General features: G+C 39.2%; 1 protein-coding gene across 4 annotated transcripts in view; it reads left to right on the plus strand.

Annotated features, from left to right (window-relative positions):
- ELMOD1 (ELMO domain containing 1) overlaps nucleotides 1-3,043 on the plus strand; it is a 36,519-nt gene that overhangs the window by 10,815 nt on the left and 22,661 nt on the right. For all 4 annotated transcript variants that reach the window (XM_006036798.3, XM_006036797.3, XM_006036799.3 and 1 more), the window contains one exon: nucleotides 987-1,084. In XM_006036798.3, the coding sequence (XP_006036860.1) occupies nucleotides 987-1,084 (98 nt within the window). The remainder of the gene's footprint in view (nucleotides 1-986; nucleotides 1,085-3,043) is intronic.

Genomic DNA, 3,043 nt, shown 5'->3' on the forward strand with positions numbered 1-3,043 from the left:
CTTGGTCCTGTTCATGCCACAACCTTCCTGGATGATCTGGGGCAAGTTATTTAATCACTTCGTATTTCATAGTGATAGAGAAGATACAGACACAAATTAGTAAGCCTGACTGTGTAGTTTGGATCTGGCTTTTATAAATGCACATAAGAACATTAAATACAGCCATTCACTCAGACTGTAAAACTAGAGTTCACTTGTCCTGAAGGTGTTATGGGAGTTTAAACTGTGAAAGACAAGTTCATAAAAATATTCTTTTCTTTTAACTCCTAACTTCTGTCTGGAAAGAAAAATCCAGGTTTTTTGGAAAACATACTGTTTATGTCAGCATTAGAAAATATATGTTGCATCTTACCTGTATGTTTTAAAAATTCTATTAATGGAAATTAAAGATAGAATCTATGCATACGGAAATGTAATGCATGTCACAGATTAGAGTGTTTTGAAGTGCATCCTCAGCAAATTTAGCCCTATTTTGAACTTTGTTTTTGAGCTCATGAGAGAGATTGAATACTTGAGTGCTTAGTGATATTTCCCTATTGATTCACTCTTGAGGCTGGACTGGTACATTGTCTGTGCTGTGATCACTTGAAAGGGAGTGGAAAAATACAGTTTCTATTTTGAATGTTATATGCTTACTACTTGCCATTTTATGTTACCCCTCCAAACTCCAGCATATATGTGGACTCTGGTACTCATCTCAAATGAGGGTCAGAAATGCAAAAGTATATCCTTCTTCATCTATGGGCACAGCCAAGTTTATTCTGGATAAAAGCTCAGCATACAAAGCTGGCCCCTTCCACAGGTATGATGTTCAGGATCTAGCTGATGAAGTTAAACATATTGACAGCATTACCCTGGCTGCACTTGTTCCATTTAAAAGTAGATCATTGGATCTTCAGGCTGGTAATCTAGAAGCCTAGTTATAGTTAGTCTCCATTAACTATGATCTTTTGTGTCAGTTAACACATGTTGAAATATTTTTGCAGTTGCTGCAAACTTCAGTAAGTGTTCATCCAGATGCCATAGAGAAAACTATAGATGACATCATGGACCTGAAAAAGATTAATCCAGATATAAATCCACAGTAAGTTTCTGACCTTTTATCAGACAGTTTTAGCTTTATTGATATTTCCAATGCCTAGTATTGTACATGGTAAGTACAATTTAAAGCTTAATTGTATTTCTCACTGTAAAATTACTATTTGTGCTTTGCTTTCAATATAATACTCATGAAAAGTAAGTATTCTTCTACATTAAGCAACAACCAGTACTGCTCTTTAATTGCCTGTCTTTCTGAATCCTGTTTCCTGTTTTTCTGAATCTTACTGTTTTGTATAAAAAGATTCACAACTCCACTAGACTCCCTTCACCTGGGGATGAATGGCAACACTGATGAGTGTCCATGGCAGTAAAAGAGTTATCTTCTAAATGAGGCTCAGTAAGACTACATAGCCATTGAGGGCAGTAAATGGAGAAGCATACCAGAACCAGCTGAAACAGCATTCTAGCTAAAATTCCCCTTTGAATGACCCAAACACAAATTTTGACTAGATAAGATGGTTAATACCTTTTCTTTGTCGCAGGATGTTAGTGACCAAAAGTGGCTAAGGCTGCAGTTTTATTTCTCATTGTAAAATATGTTGTTTCAAAATGAATAGTGATTTGCATGTGCTTGATTATTTAGGTTAAGTCACCTTCTGAAAATCAGATCCTTTTATAAGATGTCTTTCTGTAAGCCAAACTTGGATGTCTCCTAAAATAGGTGCTGCTGTTCAATCACTGACAGCTGAGCTATAGAAGCAGGATTCCCTAAATGAAATATTGAGATGTGTATTATGTGTATCAGCAGTCCCCGCAAAGATTACAATTGTCCCTTCTGAGTTTGAAACCTACAGAGGTAGCTAAAATAGATCTCCAAATACCCCTAGTCACTTCAGAAAAATGCTGCTTGATTTTTTTTTTTTTTTTTTTCCCAATAGTGGGTGTCTGCCATGATTTCTTACCTTCTGCAGGATCAAATTCTGTTGTTAGTGTTAATGGCAATAATTATGATAGTATTTGCCAGTCACAGGGAAAGATAAGGATAAGAGCTGTGGGGTTTAATTTGAGAGAGAGAATTTAAAACTAGCTTAGGTATGACCTGTCTCATTGAAATTAAATTGAACACTGTCTAAATGATCCTGAACAAATGCTAATGATAAACGTTATTCACTCCAGTTGAGAGAAGGTGTGTACCAAGGGCTTGCTGGGCTGGTTTCAGGTCTGGAGTTTTTTACCATTTTTTTTAGTTCTAGAGCCATTGGTCTATAACTTCTAGAAGTTATAGACCAATGGTTCTCAACCTTTTTGTATAAGTAGAAAACACACAAGTATTTTTGTGCCCCCGAAACACTTACTACATGCCACAAGCTAAAGCAGCTTAACAGTCTTAATTTTAAAAGATAGAAATCAGCATCAACAGGAAAACATTATCAGCAATGTCAACATGTGGTCCTCCATTACTCCAAAGTGACATTCATCATTATGAATTTTGCAAATTGCTGATGCCCCTTGGTCCTAGCCCATAGCCCCCCATCCCCCCAGTGTGTGTGGCAGGTGGTGGGAGTGTGGGGTGGAGGGGTGGTGTACGGCTGCAGCCTAGCTACAGAGGCAGGAACTGCCTTCATGGCCCAGTAGACAGGACCTGGTGTGGGGCATCAAGACTCATTGCTACTATCGCGGCTGTCTCCAGGACCCCCATGCAGCCACACCACCAGCAGCACCAGGAGTTGTTGGCTACAAATGTCCAACTTGGGATCCTTAAAATTCTGGTTTATTAGGCAGATTGAAACACTGTAATGAAGTTAAATCATAAACCTTGGGGCTGGTTCCCCCCACACACACACGTACACACACAGTAGCAAGACTCAGGTATACCTATCCTACAAGCGCTGGAGTCTGCCGTCGATGGCCAGTCGAGGCTTCTTTCAGCGTGGTGTTATCCTCCAGAAGGGGGTCGACGGCTGGTCCTTCTGGCTGGACAGGTCTGGTCGAGTTGGAGATC

The sequence above is a fragment of the Alligator sinensis genome, unplaced genomic scaffold (genome assembly GCF_000455745.1).
Source record: "Alligator sinensis unplaced genomic scaffold, ASM45574v1 scaffold802_2, whole genome shotgun sequence".
Lineage (NCBI taxonomy): Eukaryota > Metazoa > Chordata > Crocodylia > Alligatoridae > Alligator > Alligator sinensis.